Source organism: Ovis aries, chromosome 22, assembly GCF_016772045.2.
Source record: "Ovis aries strain OAR_USU_Benz2616 breed Rambouillet chromosome 22, ARS-UI_Ramb_v3.0, whole genome shotgun sequence".
NCBI lineage: Eukaryota > Metazoa > Chordata > Mammalia > Artiodactyla > Bovidae > Ovis > Ovis aries.
This window is the reverse complement of record NC_056075.1, coordinates 370,571-388,397: the sequence shown is the minus strand read 5'-3', so window position 1 is coordinate 388,397 and position 17,827 is coordinate 370,571. Positions and strand designations below refer to the sequence as shown.

The 17,827-nt window shown below is 40.8% G+C and overlaps 1 protein-coding gene across 4 annotated transcripts in view; it reads right to left on the bottom strand.

The window, feature by feature from the left end:
• IPMK (inositol polyphosphate multikinase) overlaps positions 1 to 16,958 on the bottom strand; it is a 55,640-nt gene extending 38,682 nt beyond the window's left edge. For all 4 annotated transcript variants that reach the window (XM_042238882.1, XM_042238883.1, XM_012102441.4 and 1 more), the window contains exon 1: positions 16,430 to 16,958. In XM_042238882.1, coding sequence (XP_042094816.1) covers positions 16,430 to 16,619 — 190 coding nt within the window. In that variant the 5' untranslated portion in view covers positions 16,620 to 16,958. The remainder of the gene's footprint in view (positions 1 to 16,429) is intronic.
• Between the last annotated feature and the right edge of the window lie 869 nt (positions 16,959 to 17,827).

Genomic DNA, 17,827 nt, shown 5'->3' with positions numbered 1-17,827 from the left:
ACCCTATGGACGGTAGCCTGCCAGGCTCCTCTGTCCATGGGGATTCTCCAGCCAAGAATACTGGAGTGGGTTGCCATTTCCTCCTCCAGGCGTTCTTCCCAATCCAGGGATCAAACCCAGATCTTCCGCATTGCAGGTGGATTCTTTACCTTCTCAACTGCCAGGGAAGCCCCAAGAAACAATAGTTCAGTGATAAAGTCCTAGTTCCTCCTCAAGTTATATATTATAACAATCTGATACAGATCATAGCTGTTCAGGAACTACACCCCTACTCAAGTGAAGGATGGAATGATGAGGTTTCCTATTCGAACCCTCTGTGATTTCAATCAACTAAAACTTGGACTCTGTCGATCTCTGCACCAATTCTATACTGAATTCTCTCCTCAAGCCCCTTCATGAATATTCCTTAACTTAAAGTTTCCCCAATTTTACCATTTGGGGAGACACTGCTTTGGGAAAGAGCTCCTTACTTGCTATAGGTAATAAATCCTTCTTCTCCCGATCTTTGACTTGGTTATGTCTTTTGGCTCAACACCCACCAAGAGAAACCCAATTTTCAGGTAACACGACTACAGGAAAGAACAGTTCCTACCAGAACCTTTTCCCCTGTGAACAAAATTCTAAAACTTCTAGGGTAAGGGCAGTAAACCATGTTGCCCCCAAGGCACAAAGATGGGGAAAATAGTAAGAGGGAAAAAATCCTTAATCCTGGAGGCAAAGAGGGACCAGAAAAGCACGATAAATCCTGACTCCAGAGGTTGTCTATCGCTGGGGGAAGAGAAAGAAACTCACTTGCTAAAGAGTTTGTCTCCCACAAAAAATAAAAAGGAGCATGAGACAGGAGGGAAAAGGGTAGGACACACATGCTAGATAAATGAAGGGGTGCAACCCTTGGGATACAGACTGGCAGGAACCAGCTAAAACTAAGGTGGCTCTGAGAACAGCCCAATCATTGACCTTTAGTTCATTATACCTTCATTGCAATAGGTGGTACAGTTGGTAATGAACCTGTCTGTCAATTCAGGAGACAGAAGAGACATGGGTTTTTTCGATCCCTGGGTCGGGAATATCCCCTAGAGAAAGGAATGACAATGCATTCCAATAGTCTTGCCTGGAAAATTCCACAGACAGAGGAGCCTGGTGTGCTACAGGCCATGGGGTAAAAAAAGTCGGACACAACTGAACACATACAACCACAACCAGTACTAAAAGTCACCCCCACTTAAGCTGAGACAGTAGATCATAAAAGGTCAGAAGGTGGGCAGTGGCCCAAACCCTGGGAAATCCCCACCCTTCCCAGACCTAACAAGAATACTCACCACCCTCATTAGCACATGAAATTACCGAGCCCTTAAAAGCCAAGACCCCCCATGCCCTGGGCCAGCTCTCACTTTCTGACATGGTCTGTCACCAATAAGCAACAGCAGTCTACAGATGGAGGAGGGGCATGAACATAGAGAAAAAAAAAAAAAACTTCTGAAGCATGGGTGCAAAGAAGACCTAAAGCAGAGGGCTGGAAAGGAATACTGAGAAAAATCCTCCAGCAAATCACTCTCACTCTAAACATAAGAGTACAACAGAGAAATTTCAAGCCCAAGATACACTAGAGGTATATTAGTCTGCTTGTACTTCTGAAATACCAAAGATTGGATGCTTAAACAACACAAATCTATTTTCTCACAGTTATAGAGCTAGAAGGCCCAGATCAAGGTGCCAGGTTCCTTGGAAAGAGCCGTCATTCAGGCCTGTGGACACCTCCTACCTTCTCACTGTGTCCTCACATGGTGGGGAAACAAGAGTATACCTCTCATGTCTATTTTTATAAGGACAGTAATCCTATCGGATCAGGCCCCACCTTATGATCTTGTTTAGTTATAATAAGAAAAAGGAATGGCTAAAAGACAAACTGAAAAGCCCTCAAAATCAGAACAAAAGAAAATCGCAGTACCAATACCTCAGATGAAACAAACACACCCCCTTCCTAGCTATCCCTAATTTGCATAGGGGAGGCGGCGGGGGCGGGGGGGGGGGGGGGGGAGGAGACAAAACTTATAAAAGAGAGAGACAAGACAGGTTGAAACTCCAATATTTGGGCCACCTGATGCAAAGAACTGACTCACTGGAAAAGATCCTGACGCTAGGAAAGATTGAAGGCAGGAGCAGACGGCAGAGAGGATGAGATGATTGGACGGCATCACTGGCTCAAGGGACATGAGTTTGAGCAAACCCTGGGAGCTGGTGATAGACAGGGAAGCCATAGGGTCGCAAAGGGTCGGACACGACTGAGCGACTAAACTAACTGAAGATGGGTTGAGGCCTTTCCTCACTAATCTTAAAGGCCTTGTCTCCAAATACAATCATATTGGGAGTTAGTGTTTCAATATATTAATTTTGGAGGGCACAACAGTCAATCTACAACAGAAGGTAACTACAACATAATTCACACTTGGCTCTACTCCTGACTAGACTGATTCAATCACCAACATTAACAGCCTAGCAGAAGAGGTATATTCATTTCAGGCATAAATACTGTTTGCCTCAGTTACTTCAGTCCTACATATGATATCCAGACTTTAATTAAAAAATTACAAGTCATATAAAAAACTAAGGGAAAAAACACTGCCAAGAGATAATGCAACATACAGAACAGTTTCAGAGATTACACTGATGTTAAAATTATCAAACTTAAAAAACCATAATTAATCTATTAAAAACTATAACAGGAAAGGTAAGACATGCATGAAAAGATGAGGAATTTCAGCACAGATAAATTCTGAGTTAAATGGAATGTAAGAAATAAAAAACATGGTAAGAGGGATTAAAAACTGCTTTCTATTGGTTTACCAGTAGACATAAAACAAGAGAGGAAGAAATCAGTAAATGTGGGGACAAGGAATCCATAGGGACAGAGGAACCTGGCAGGCCACAGTCCATAGAGTCACAAAGAGTCAGACATGACTGAAGTGACTTAGCACACACATGCATGCAATTTCTGCATGCAACAGAAATTACCCAAATTGAAACACAAAAAGAGAAGAAAAAAAAACAAAACTGTGTGTTTTTTCTATCTGCAGATGGAATAGTCTAGGTAATTTTTAAATTTTTTTTTTTTGGTAACTTTTCCCAGAAATTTCTATAATAAACATATTTTGCTTTCATTAATAGAAGACATACTTGACACAGGAAAACATATACACTAAATAATTACATACTCTGCATAATCTCAATTATGTAACCAAGTTATTAAAGACTTTTTTTTAATGACCAAAATGACAATGTCTAAAATGTTCTAAAACTAATAAAAACAAACTGTAGAGCCAGGAAGCCCAGAGAATCATAAATACTATGGGGGGGGGGGGGAACTCCTAGACATTTTAATACAAAACTTAAATATAAAAACAAAAATGGTTAAAAGGATGGATTAAAAAAAGATATACTACTCATAAGAAAGTTGATATGTTAATATTCTTATATATCAAACTACGCTAATGTCATATAGACTTCAAGAAAAGAAATACTGAATGTAAAGGACATACCATAATGATAAGGTTTCATTAAGACACAATGGTAGCAAAGTTTCAAAATATATGAAACAAAAACTGAAAAGATATCTCAATAATTCATAAAAACAAGTATTCAGAACATGAGTAATGATATATAAAACTTTAACAACAGTATCAAACAACTTGACTACACTGACACTTATAGAATACTACGTCCAACAGAATATATATATTTTTTCAGGTATAAATGGAACTTTTACCAAAACTGACCATCTGCTGGACTACAGAAAAAAAAATCACACAGAGAATATTCTCTGACCACAATGGAAGTAATGATAAGACATCTGGGAAAATACCAAATAGACAGAATATAAACACACTTCTAACTAATCCATGGATCAAAATTCACAAGGGAAATTAGGAAACATTTTAACTAGGTGATAATGAAACCAATATATCAAAATTGTGGAATGCAACTAAAAGTACCACATAGTGCTTACAGAAAAATGCATAGTTTTAAATGCTTATATTGCAAAAGAAAGAAGGTTCCAACTTAAGATGCAGGGGGGAAAAGATATTAAAGACAGACAGGAGCAAAAAAAAAAAAAAATCAATGTAATAAAAATGGACAACAGAAAAAAATCAGTGAAATTAAAAGGTTCTCTGAGATCAATAAAACTGATAAACCTCTAGCTAGACAGATCAAGGAAAACAAATAATCATTATTAGAAATAAATGAAAGATGAGATGTCACTACAAATGCTACAAACATTAAAAGCATAAATGAATCATGAACTTCACACCAATAAACTCAACAGCTTAGATAGGGGTTTCCCCAGTGGCTCAGTGGTAAAGAATTCACCTGTCAATGCAGGAGACAAAGTTCGATCCCTGGTCCAGGAAGATCCCATATGCCACAGAGCAACTAAGCCTGTGTGCCACAACTACTGAGCTTGTACTCTAGAGCCCAGGAATTGCAACTACTGGGCCCATGTGCGGCAGCCACTAAAGCCCATGCACCTAGAGCCCATCCTTTGCGACAAAAGAAGCCACCACAGTAAGAAGCCCACACACCACAACAAAGAGTAGTCTCAGCTCACTGCAACTAGAGAAAAGCCTATGCAGCAATGAAGACCCAGCACAGCCAAAAATAAATAAAAATTATTAAAAAAAAATTTAAAGTATACAAACACCTTTAGACAGAGAATAAAAAATTAAAGTTAATTTATGTATACCAATACTGTGGCCACCTAATGCAAGGAACCGACTCATCTGAAAAGACCCTGATGCTGGGAAAGATTGAAGGTGGGAAGAGAAATGGACGACAGAGGCTGAGATGGTTGGATGGCATCACTGACTCAATGGACATGAGTTTGAGTAAACTCCTGGAGTTGCTGATGGACAGGGAGGCCTGGTGGGCTGCAGTCCACGGGGTCTCAAAGAGTCGGACACAACTGAGTGACTGAACTGAACTGAACTGAACTGAACTGATGTATACCAAGGGCTTCCCGCATAGCTCAGTCGGTAAGGCATCTGCCTGCAATGCAGGAGACCTGGGTTCAATTCCTGGGTCAGGAAGTTCCCCTGTAGAGGGAAAAGGCAACCCCTTCCAGTATTCTTGCCTGGAAAATCCCATGGACAGAGGAGCCTGTCGGACTACGGCTCATGGGATCGCAAGAGTCAGACACGACTTAGCACTAACGTTTTATGTATACCAAAAACATTGATTTCATATTTGTAAATATACTAAGACAAATGAAGCCAAAATGTGCTCATTAGTAAATTCTATCCAACATTTACAGAAAAAGATACCCGTTTTACCAAGAAAAGTAGGGAACATTTTCCTGCTCACTTTATGAAGCCAGCATATTCATTTTTAAAAACCTCAACAAAGACTTAAAATTATAGGCAATTATCTCAAATGAATACAGTCACAGAAATCTTTAATAAAAACACTAAGAAAGCAAATCCAAACATGCCAACAAATTTGGAAAACTCAGCAGTGGCCACTGGACTCGAAAAGGTCAGTTTTCATTACAGTCCCAAAGAAGGGCAATGCCAAAGAATATTGAAACTACCCCACAACTGCACACATATCACATGCTAGCAAGGTTATTATACTCAAAATCCTCCAAGATAGTCTTCAACAGTACATGAACCAAGAACTTGCAGATGCACAAGCTGGATTTAGAAAAGGCAGAGGAACCAGAGATCAAATTGCCAACATCCGCTGGATCACAGAAAGAGAAAGAGAATTCCAGAAAAAAAACATCTAATTCTGCTTCATTGATTATGCTAAAGTCTTTGACTGTGTGGATCACAACAAACTGTAGACAATTCTTAAAGAGATGGGAGTATCAGACCACCTTACCTGCCTCTTGAGAAATCTGTATGAAGGTCAAGAAGCAACAGTCAGAACCCACCATGAACAACACACTGGTTTAAAACTGGGAAAGGAGTGTGTCAGGCTGTATACTGTCACCCTATTTATTTAACTTGTATGCAGAATACATCATGTGAAATGTCAGGCTGGATAAATCACAAGCTGGAATCAAGATTGCTGGGAGAAATATCAATAACCTCAGATATGCAGATAATACCATTTTAACGGCAGAAAACGAAGAGGAACTACAGAGCCTCCTCATGTAGGTGAAAGAGGAGTGAAAAAGCTGGCTTGAAACTTAACATTCAAAAAACTAAGATCATGGCATCTGCTCTCATCATTTCATGGCATATAGATGGGAAAACAACGGAAACGGTGACAGACTTTATTTTCTTGGGCTCCAAAATCACTGTGGACGGTGACTGCAGCCATGAAATTAAAAGATGCTTGCTCCTAGGAAGAAAAACTATGACAAACCTAGAGAGCATATTAAAAAACAGAGACATTACTTTGTCGGCAAAGGTCCCTATAGTCAAAGATATGGTTTTTCCAGTAGTCACGTACATACGACAGAGTTGGACCATAAAAGAGGGTTGAGTGCTGAAGAATTGATGCTTTTGAACTGTGGTGCTGGAGAAGACTCTGAGAGTCCCTTGGACTGCAAGGAGATCAAATCAGTCAATCCTAAAGGAAATCAATCCTAAATATTCTTTGGAAGGACTGATGCTAAAAGTGAAGCTCCAATACTTTGGCCACCTGATGCTTCCAAAGAGCTGACTCATTGGAAAAGACCCTCATGCTGGGAAAGACAGAAGGCAGAAGAAGGGCATGAGGACAAGATCCTTGGATGGCATCACCAACTCAATGCACATGAGTTTGAGCAAGCTCTGGGAGATAGTGAAGGACAGGGAAGCCTGGAATGTTACAGTCCAAGGGGTTGCAAAGAGTCAGACATGACTGAGCAACTGAACAACAATTTATCACAAACATATAGACCTTAATCCAGGAACGCACAGTTGATTTAAAAATTCCAAGATGAGTAAACGTATTGATGTTTGGGAAGACAGTTTTCTGAGAAAAAAGGGAGATATGAATATAGAACAGGGAGAAGAACCCTGTGATATTAGATTTTAATTATAGATATGAATATTAATTTTAATTTTTACCAGCAAGAAATTACATCTTAATTCATTCTGCTGAAAGGACCAATAGTAATAACAATCAAGAAGCAATGAGTATACCTGTTGCCCAGATGTTGATTTTTAAATACGATTTATCCCCAAAGGATGTACCTTTTCCTCTCTTCCTTGCTTTTTGCTTCTCTTCATTCTTCCGCTACTCATAAAACCTCCTTAGATAAGCACTTTACCTTCTTGCTTTTCTTTTTCTTTGGGATGGTTTAGTTTGCCACCTTCTACACAATATGACAGACCTCTGTCCATAGTTCTTCAGGCACACTGCTATCTAGATCTAGTCCCTTGAATCTATTCATTACCTCTGTGAATTTATATGGGATTTGATTTAAATTATACTTGGCTGGCCTAGTGTTTTTCCTGGTTTTCTTTAGTTTAAGCCTGACTTTTGCTATGAGAAGCTTATCATCTTTGCCACAGTCAGCTCTAGGTCTTGCTTTTGCTGACCGTATATACAGTTTCTCCATCTTCGGCTACAGAGAATGTAATCAATTTGATTTTGGTATTGACCATTTTGTGATGTCCATGTGTAACATATTCTTTTGTGTTGGTGAAAAAGAGTAGAGAGCTGGCTTAAGACTAAATATTAAAACAACTAAGATCATGGAATGGCCCCATTACTGCATGGGAAATAGAAGGGGGAAAGGTGGAAGTATCGACATATTTCCTCTTTTTGGACTCCAAAATCACTGTTGACAGTGACTACAGGCCATGAAATCAGAGGACAATTGCTTCCTGGAAGGAAAGCGATGACAAACCAAAACAGTGTGTTGAAAAACAGAGACATTACTCTTCTGTGATGCTGAAGCTCCAGTATTTTGGTCACCTGATGCGAACAGGTGAAAAAGTCCCTGATACTGGAAAAGATCGAGGGCAAAAGGAGAAGAGGGCATCAGAGGATGAGGTGCCTGGACAGCATTATTGATGCAATAAACATGAATCCAACTGGACAAACTCCAGAAGATGGTGAGGGACAGGGAGGCCTGGCATACTGCAGTCCATGGAGTTGCAGAGTCAGACATGACCGGGCAACTGAACAACAACAACCCTTAAATGAACTAGATTCTTGAGAAAATAGTGTCTTATTCTAAGGCTGGGACCCGAAAGGTATAAGATGAATGTGGGACATCTTTTCATGCCACAAAGTGAGAAAATGCTTCAAAATATGGGAACATTAAAAAGACACAGGAGCCAGCTTGAAGAAGCTCCCACTGCCAAAATCTGGGACAACTGATCATTAAAATTAAGCAGCAACAATAAAGGCTAAGATCCATAGAAGTTTGGAAAACCCAGCCATCCATCCTACGAATTAGAGAGAGAAAGAAAATCTGTATTCCTTAAAGAAGAATGCCAACTAACAAATGTAACAGGAATAAGAGATTAGAACATCATTTTCCAGCTAACACGGTAATAAGTTGAGTTGGTCAAATATCATTAATGAGTGCTTGTAACATTTGGTGAAAATGCCAATGATATGCAGGATGTTTAACAGTCTCAAAATATTCCTCTCAAATTATTTACCTGCAATAGGAAACATTAAACTTAACAGTGGAAAAATCTGGCAGACATCATTTAATCAGCTGATCAAAGTTATATCACCAGTAATGCAACTGACATCCTGTGCTGTATGATATGATGCTTCAAGAAAACAACATAATTCATTTGGTATTCTTAGAAAAATGCATTCATCTGATTCTAATCATAAGGAAATAATTAGAGAATCTTGAAGAACATTCTAAAAGTCATATGCCTATAGTCTTCAAATATTTCACAGTTATAAAAAGATAAAGGAAAAATTTTAAGAACTGCTCCATATGACAGGCAACTAGAGGGTGATAATAACTAAGTGCAATGTATATAACCTTAGATGGGGGAAAACTGCTATAAGGAATATTAGGGAAAACTGCTATAAAGAAATATTATAGGAATAGTGGCAAAAGCAAAGTGATAAATATTCTGAATTTGATAATTTTACCACGGTTAGGTAAGAAAATATTCTTATTTTTAGTAGATAGACAAGAGGTCATGATGCCTACACCTTGGTTTTAAATGGTCCCACAAAACCATTATCATACACGATAAAGCAACTGTGGCAGAATATTAATAGCCAAATAGAGATGAATGGTAATATGTATTAGTTTGTTATTCTATATTTGCAACTTTTAAGTTTGAAGTTTCCCAACACAGAAATGTTTTAAATTCCTTAAAAAGGAAGCATGATATACAGTAGCATCAATTATTTAGGTAAAATCTAGTGTAAGACTTTTACACTGAATGTAAATGGCCAGAAATAGTCAAGACAATCAGAAGTGAGATGTTTATTCTACCATACATCAGGATTTATTATACAGCAGTTTAAATTAAGACAGTGAGGTATTACTGCTAGGATAAACGAATCAGTAAAACAAGCCCAAAATGAAACTGAAAGAACTGAGGTATATATGCACAATGGAGTACTAATAAGTTGTAAAAAGGCAATAAGGAAGCACTCTATGAACTGCTAATACCGATTTCTAGGAAATACTGCTAACTTTAAAAAACAAAGTACAAAAGAGTATATACAGCATACTACTTTTTGTCGGAAGAAAGGAAAAGAAGAAAATAGAGATCTGCTTAATTCTAGAACAACAAATTCAGAAAAGATAAATCAAAAACAATGAAACTGGTTAACCTACAAGGGATGCTGAGAAATGGGATGGAGTGATACTGAAGAGAGTGACACTTCTGATACACCTTTTTTGAAAAGTTTTGCTTTTGGAAGCATATTAATTTTATAAGCATTCAAAAACTGATCACTGAAGGAAGCGAAATGAATTTAAACAGAAACAAACATATTTCAAATGAATAATAATACCATGGAGAAAAGGGAAATAAAAATAGCCACACACACACACACAAATCCTAATCTAAATAGCTTTTGAAAAGTGTCCAACCACATACCCTCAATGAAAGGAATCTAATCTTGAATTCTTTATTCTAGGTTTGTTTTCTACAGTAGTACAAGCACAGAAATTCTGAAGATCATAGGATTAAAAAAAATTTAATATTGTGGGAGCCAGGTTCTCACTGAGGTAAATGGAAAATACAAATATAGAATCAGGAAAAGAACTCCATGGAGTTGGAATGAAACTAGAAGTATCAGTATGCAATTATGATTTCTAAAATATTTATACACACTTTTTAGTAATGTCCATTGAAAAGACCTAGAAGCAGTGACATCCCAGTGGTAACAAGCAAACCTGCACCCAGATCTTGGTTTCTAACAACCATTTCCCACTAAAAATGAACCAGGGCTCCTTGGAGAAATGGCAGGTTCCAGAGCTGTGTGGACTTCCCTGGTTAAAGGAAGGAAGTGCTCCAAACTGGTCAAATCTGGGACAATTTGAACAGCAAAATAAATAAGTTCTATAATAGATTATGACACTATAAAATAAAAATCTATGACTACAAATTAATCATAAAAAAGAACACACATATATAGGAATAACAGAGAGCTATTTCTTTTTTTTTTTCTTACAAAGTCAACTATGCTTCAATAAGTAAAATATCAACTATATTCCCTATGTTAATCATCATTGTAACTAATTTTATATCTCAGTTTGTATCTTTTAATCCCCTTCACCTATTTCACTGCTCCCCAGTGTGCATCCCCTCTAATAATCATTAGTTTGCTCTCTAAATCTGTGAGTGGAAGGGGTCCCCCCAACCCCTGCACTCTCCTGGAGCTATTTCTTAGAATCAGTGCTCAGTCACTCAGTAGTGTCTGACTCTTTGCAACCTCACTGACTCTAGAATGTTGACTATTAAAATAGAGTGGTAGAATGAAAAAAAGAAAATCACAATTTTTCAACTATCAGAGTAAAGGCTGCTTCAGGCAAAATTATCATTAGATGTCTAATTTAGGAGTAAAGTATGAGGATCCCAATATTTGCATGAACTTATAAGCATCTCTCCACAGACAGCTTAGTAACACAGGAAGAAAATATTAACTATACACTAGAGAAGCCAAACCACACTTGGACCAGGTGATCAAGTGAACATCACTAATAACAGGCAAATAGGCAGTGTGGACCTCTAGATGTGATACCCTAAAAAGGATATCTTATATATCACTTGTATAACATTCCAGCCAGAAAAGTATAACCTGAATCTCATTGTAAAAACCCATCATATACCCAAGTTAAATAATACTTTATTAAGTAACGAGCCTGTACTCTTCAAAATCTTATCATTTTTAAAAAGGCTGAGAAACTGTTACAAATTATAGAATTCCAAGAGACAAGAGAACTAAATGCAACAAATGATTCTAGACTAGACCCTATCCTGAAAAAAACAAATATAAGACATTATTGGAACAGTGGACAAAATCAGAATATGGACTATAGATGAAGTACTGTATTATTACCGAAACACAAGTTACTGTGCCCAACACACAGTGAGGTCAAACGATACCAAAACAAACTTGAACAGAGAAAGGTTTACTGCAGGGCCATGCAAGGAAATCAGTGGTCCATGCCTTAAAAACCCCAAACTTCCCAAGAGCTATCAGCAAAGCAGTGTTAAAGGAAAGGTGAGCGAGGGGCGTGGTTAGTTGTTGCAGGGTCAGATCCTTTGTTCTTGAGGTCAGGTCATGATCAGGTAATGATGTTCCCATAAATCTCCACCAAACAAATTACGTGTTAATGTGTTATTTTCTGTTCTGATAAGAAAGAACCAGGTCCCAAGGCACAACTTTCACCCTTTGAGATCCAGATCCTGGTTAAGCAAGAGGAAGCAGATCTCAGCTGGTGGCTCCCTCAGGGCCAGGTCCCCAGACCCTGCCCAACTGTCATCAGTGAGGGAGCCTAATGCCCTGGACCCACCTGGCCCTCAGGCTCCTCAGGCCACCCAAATGGCAGGAGCTAACGCCCACAGATTGGCCCCATGCAGACCACCACTGCCATTAGTTGGCACAGGCAGGGGTAGAGGAAAGGTTCACTATGGTCCCCAGGCCTGGGCCAGGCCAGTGGGTGACCCTGGCCAGGGCTCTGGAATACAGCGCCCAGTCTGTTCCCTGGGCCCCCAGATCATCCAGCGGCCCAAGATTGGGTGAGCTGGAGGGGCCCCCTAGGCAAAGGCTGGGGTCTGCCTCTTACCTCACTCTCCACCTGGCGACCATCACTCCCCCAACTGTTGGCTGAATCCCCCACTAATGGTAGTTCACCGACAGTTGGTTGCTCTTGGGAGGGGACCACTACAGCACTGGCCAATGGCAGAGCAGGACCACTACCGGTTGCTCACTGACAGGTGCTTGTGGGAGAGGCCCACTGTGGTGTCAACCAATGGCAGAACAGGACTGCTACCTGTTTGGGGGTGCGGGTGTCTGGTGTGAGATGGTAATGGAGCTCAGAGACAGGTGCTAAGGGCTGTGCTCCATGGCTCTGTCACCGTATCAAACGGTTAAATTTTCCATATTTGTTAAATGTGCTGTGGTTACAGAAATACACACTAAAGCACATTCTTAAGATTTACACACTGAGGTATTACTGTGTAAAGAAAGGCACATGATAGTAGTGCCTCTCAAATAGTAAAGAAAAAATGTTGTCGTTCAGTCGCTAAGTCATATCTGACTCTTTCATGACCCCATGGACTGTAGCCCACCAGGCTCCTCTGTCCGTGGGATTTCAGAGACATAATTCTGCCGTATGTTGTCATTTCCTTCTCCAAGGGATCTTCCCAACCCAGGGATCAAATCCACGTCTCCTGAACTGGCAGGTGGATTCTTTACCACAGAGCCACCAGGGAAGCCCAAGAAAAAAATAAATATGTATATACAGAGAGATAAATTCAGAAAAATGTTAAATTCCCTATATTATTCTTATAACTCTTCTGGAAGTCTGAAATTATTTTAAGTCAATTAGTTTCAGAGGGTATCTTAAAAAAAATAGACCAGTAGTAAGCCAAAACAGTTGTGGGTTTTTCCCCCAGAAAAATATCAGTTTAAATCCTTCTTTTCCCTATAGACCATTTCATTTCTATATCCTAAATTGGATTAAGATACAAATACCTGATTTCAACTTGTTTAAAACCTCAAGGACATTTGAAGGAAATTAATGGTACATGTTAAATATCAAAACAAAAAAGGATTTTACATTTTGGCAAGCTTTTGGATTTCAAATTGGTAGCAATTACATTTTTGTGAAACATATCTATAGAAAAAGTTGTATAAAACAAGACCCAGGAGTTCCCTGGTGGTAAAGAATTCCAGGCCTTCATTGCTGAAGCCCTGGTTCAATCCCTGGTCAAGGGAACTGAGATCCTACAAGGCCTGCAGCATAGCCAAAAAAAGGTTGTATAATGTGCAAGGTATACTATGATGTACAAGACTATTTAATACATTATTTTTAACACATACACACAAAATAGTGAAAATCTAAAATTTCATCACCAGAGGACTAATTATGACATATCCATACTACACTATCCACTATCCATACAAGTTTTTTAGATGAAGTATAAGCATGAAAATATGACATACTATATAACACAATACAAAATGAAAGCCAGAAGTTGCAGATATATTTGCATAAAAAATTGGAAGTGTGTTATTGTGTTTACATATGTGACCAGAAACAAAGGTCTGAAAGGATACACCAGAAAGTTACCAGTGTTTGTGATTGCCCTGGGAGAGGGAAAATAGGGGGAAAGGCACTGATATATATTTGAACTTTTTACCTTGAAAGATCATGTACAATTTACAACTTGAAAATGCAAATATTTTGTATTCTTAAAAACAAGACATTAATATACTTTGATGAAATAATTTCACTGAAGAACAAAAAATATAGCTCGTGATATCAGAACTATAACATAACCTTCTTAAGCAGTTATAACGATATAAGATCTATTTTTCTATTCAAGTACTTGGTGCTATATATGGTTTTAAATTTTAATTTAATAAAGCCAACAAATCCCTCTTGGAAATAGGTAAGACATTAACCCTAAATTGAAGAACCCTGCTTACTAAATGAATAGTAATAATTTCTTTTTAAAAATCCACAATGTCTTTAGCAAAGTTTATTCTGAGAATTTCAGTTGATAGCCAAAGTACATCTTGAACTACAATATGTACTTTACAACTCTAAGTGATTTATGATAGTACAGAGACATAATAAACTCGAACTTTGAATTACTGACCATCTGGTTATCCATGCTATGAATAAAGCAGATTATCATCATCAGGCGTCCTTTCACTAATAACATTTTAAGTTAAATGTAATAATAAATAAAGCTAAGGATTCCAGCTTCTAACATCTATAGGACTACTTTGATTAGTTCATTTGGATGACAAACCCTTTCAGTCACTGTTTACAATGTAGCTTTAAGGTACATTAGTTATTAGACAGAGATAACTCTGAACAGGTTCACTATTACATACTTTGATAAGCAGTGGTTACACTAACGTGTTTGTGGTTTAGGTTCGGATATTCTGTTCATTCTCCTTTGTGCATAAGTCCATCTTAGGGGCCCTCAGGGAAACAATTATTTTTTTCATGCCTCTAGAATATTATTAGGAATATCACCTTTATAATTCATTAATATAAATCAATAGGTATGTAGTATAAATCTATTAAAAAGTATTCCATAATTACTCTCAAACTTCCATTAACAGAGGGGACATATAGGAGAATGCTATCAAGGTGCTATTCTAAGCACCTTGATAATGTTTCCTTACTTCTAAGCTAAGCACTTGAGAACAATTATTTGTTTCCTAACCTAGGTGTATCAAAAGAACTGATAATTTTCACTCTTTCAACATTTCAGGAGTTTAACTGAGCCTCAGGAGGCTACTGGAATAAAAAGATTCAGTCTCTTAGGAAGTAACAATTTAACAATTTAAAGGGAAGAAAGGAATACAATTGACTCATCATTAACTTCTAACTTTGAAAAAGAGAAAAGTAGATAAAAGTATTGGAAAATGTTGTTCTCTGACAATTAACATACATACATTGTCCCATCCATTTTCAAAAATCCTTGTTTGAGTGGTTTTCTGCAAGCAAAATGTGTGTGTGTGTTCACTCAGTCTTGTTCAACTCTTTGGGACCCCATGGTATGTAGCCAGCCTGCCAGGCTCCTCTGTCCATGGAATTTCCCAAGCAATACTGGAGTGAGTTGTCATTTCCTCCTCAAGGGGAATCTTCCCCACCCAGGGATGGAACTCATCTCCACAGTCTCCTGCAGTGGCAGGCTGATCCTTTACCACTGGGCCACCTGAGAACATGGGGGGAAAAAAGTGCTAGGAGGCAGGGCCCTTGGTTTCCATATTCTCCACACAGTACCTGTATGAACTTAGGTTTGTCACTTAACCACCAGTCTTGGCCTATTATCTCAGCTTAAAATGTCAGTATTATCTTACTAGCCTAAGCCAGAATCATCTTACCAGCACAAACCAAATCGTCGTCAGTGGTTTCCAGGTCAAAGATCCGCATTACTCACATACTCATCTGATTTCCCCAAGTAATCATGGCCTAGGAACCAGTGTGAGTAAGCTAGGTGAATTCCAGTTCCTAAACTGAACTTTTACATTACCAAGAGAATAAAAAGGCCCTGGATTGTGCTTTAAACGCTGTGACTCAAAAAATGCATTACACAGGCTAAAGATACAGTCTTAAAAAGATGATCAAGAATGACTGTCTTAACAGTGTACCATCCTGGTACAACAGCAGGGTGTATTTTCGACCATGAATCCGAGTTTCAGCATTACTGAAACCACGCCTCCCATAGAAACCCAAGAGCCATCAGAAAAACCTCTCCAAAGGGCGGGGGAGAGAGATAAACGAGGACAAGCTTTCCCAAAACAAAACAGAACCCAAACAAACAAACATTAAAAAACAAAACTGTTTTTTCTTCCCCTCCAGCTATGCAGCTGCACGGAAAAGAGAAGCACTTAGATTAGCATCATCTGCGTTTCATTCCTTTTCTTTTGCAATACTAGCTACCCGCCTATAATAAACAGACCTTGTGCTCAGGGGAGAATTTACTTCCCCATCCAGTAAAAACGAAGTTCCTTATTTTCACTAACAATAAACGCCGTTTCCAATCAACATCCACCCTCCCTGGGGAGACCAGACACTCCTCTCTCGCCATCTCCCACTGCAGGCCTGACACCCTACATCCCACAAATCGCCCCACTTTTCAAGCCCCTGCTGCACCGGTCGCGAGGCTCTGGGGGGAAGTGAAAGAGATCCAGGGTGCGGCGTGCACACCAACACAGGCGTCCAGCCGGGTCAGTGAGCCCCCGGGTGCCTCCGCCGGCCGGGGTCTCGCGAAGGCGGAAGGGGAGCGGCGAGCCCCGCGCCACCCCCACTTACCCACTTTGTCTTTCCCGTACATGTGCCCGGCCACCTGATGCGAGAGGGGCACGCAGCCGTTGAGGAAGCGGAGCCTGCCGCCCGCCGGCTTCGGAGTGCCCTCGGGGGCGGTCTCGCTCGCCGGTGGGGTCCGCATTTCTGGGGGGCCAGGCGCCTCAAGCCGGAGAGGGGATGGCGGCTCCGTTGCCATAACGGAGAGCTGAGGCGGCAGCAGCCGCGGTAGCAGGGGAAAAAATAGGGCGGAGGGAGAGGGCTCCGTAGGACCCGAGGGTCGCTCAGGCTCGGCCGCGAGGAGGCCCGGGGGTTCCTGCGGCTGGTGCCCGCCGTGGCCCGGGGAGGGGGCCCATGACGCCGCGGAGGCGCAGGCGCTCCCCTGCCCAATTTTCCGCTCGCGGCGGCTCTAGGTTTCCGCTTCTCTGCCGCCGCGGCTGCCGATCCCGGCGCAGCCCTGGAGACAGATCCAAGCACAAGAGCAGCGGCGGCGGCGGCGGCGGCGCCTCGCGCTCCCCGGGGCCTTGACGGCGACGACAGCCCCACCTCCCGCGCCCCCGCCCCCTCCCGCCGTCCTCCAGTCCCCTCAGCTGCCGCGCGCGCGTCAGCGCCGCTCGCACGGCCGCCTCCGCCGCTAGCTTCCTACTGCGCGACTCGCCGCTACTGAGCATGCCCAGAGGCCGCCCGACGGGACCCCCCGCGGCGGGGCGCGCGCTTGGCGCTGCCCGGGCGAGCGGAAGGACCTGGAAGGGGCGAGCACGAGCGGAGCTTTTCTCATCGCCACCCGATGGGCCTTTTGCTGCAGCCCTGGCTGTTACTTCATTCATTCAGTACGCGCTTCAGCGCGTCCCCGGATTAAAGACGTCTGGTTCTTGCAGTTGTAAGAGGCAGTCAGTCACTCGTTAAAAGCTGGGAGGCAGAAGCGTTGCCCTGGGTAGCTTGGAAGACTACCTTTTACCGCAATCACCTTCCTCCAACTCCCCGCTCCGGAAAGAACTGAACCAGGCAGCCTTCGAAACACCCTTTAATCCTATCCTCCTCACCAAATTGGTGCCTCTAAACAACTTATAACAAGTTATAAACAACTTATTCAAAAAATTTTGAAACCGACACTAATTTCAGACTGTAGAAGATACGAAATAATCTTAATTTTTTTTTAAGTGAGTACGTTTTTTAAAAGAAATGAGCAGGCTTTTTTTTTTTTCCTCTCTCTCTCTCTCTCTCTCTCCCACTGGACCCTTAACGCAAGTTCCAAGATGCTCCATAGATGGAGAATTGTGTCGAAATCAGGGGGGAAAAATGGGGGGAGGGGGGCAATGCACACCGGGAGCGAGGGGGAGATTCTGGGATGGGACACCACAGTTGGTTCCTGTGTTTGGCATTTCAAATGAAAACTGGACCTGGCCT